This window comes from Buceros rhinoceros, unplaced genomic scaffold (assembly GCF_000710305.1).
Source record: "Buceros rhinoceros silvestris isolate BGI_N320 unplaced genomic scaffold, ASM71030v1 scaffold32478, whole genome shotgun sequence".
Taxonomy (NCBI): domain Eukaryota; kingdom Metazoa; phylum Chordata; class Aves; order Bucerotiformes; family Bucerotidae; genus Buceros; species Buceros rhinoceros.
In genome coordinates, this window is record NW_010425714.1 from 494 (window position 1) to 727 (window position 234).

At 62.8% G+C, this 234-nt stretch overlaps 1 protein-coding gene across 3 annotated transcripts in view; it reads left to right on the plus strand.

Annotated features, from left to right (window-relative positions):
- Positions 1 to 19: 19 nt before the first annotated feature.
- RGN (regucalcin) overlaps positions 20 to 234 on the plus strand; it is a 12,154-nt gene continuing 11,939 nt past the window's right edge. For all 3 annotated transcript variants that reach the window (XR_727826.1, XM_010141245.1, XM_010141246.1), the window contains exon 1: positions 20 to 182. Coding sequence is in view for 2 of the 3 variants with exons in the window: in XM_010141245.1 (XP_010139547.1) it covers positions 20 to 182 (163 nt within the window). In the remaining variant the exon portion in view is untranslated. The remainder of the gene's footprint in view (positions 183 to 234) is intronic.

Sequence of the window (234 nt, forward strand, 5' to 3'; positions counted from 1 at the left end):
ACTGATTTTCCCCACAGGCATGTCGTCCGTTAAGATCGAGTGCGTTGCCAGCGAGGGCTGCAGGATCGGGGAGTCGCCCGTCTGGGACGAGAAGGAAAGCGCGCTCGTCTTCGTGGACATCACGGGCAGGAAGGTGTGCCGCTGGAGCCCCGTCACCAAGCAAGTGCAGGCCATCGCTGTGGGTAAGGACCGGCTCCCAAAAGCCCCTTCTGCACCAGAAGGCCGTTCGCGCTG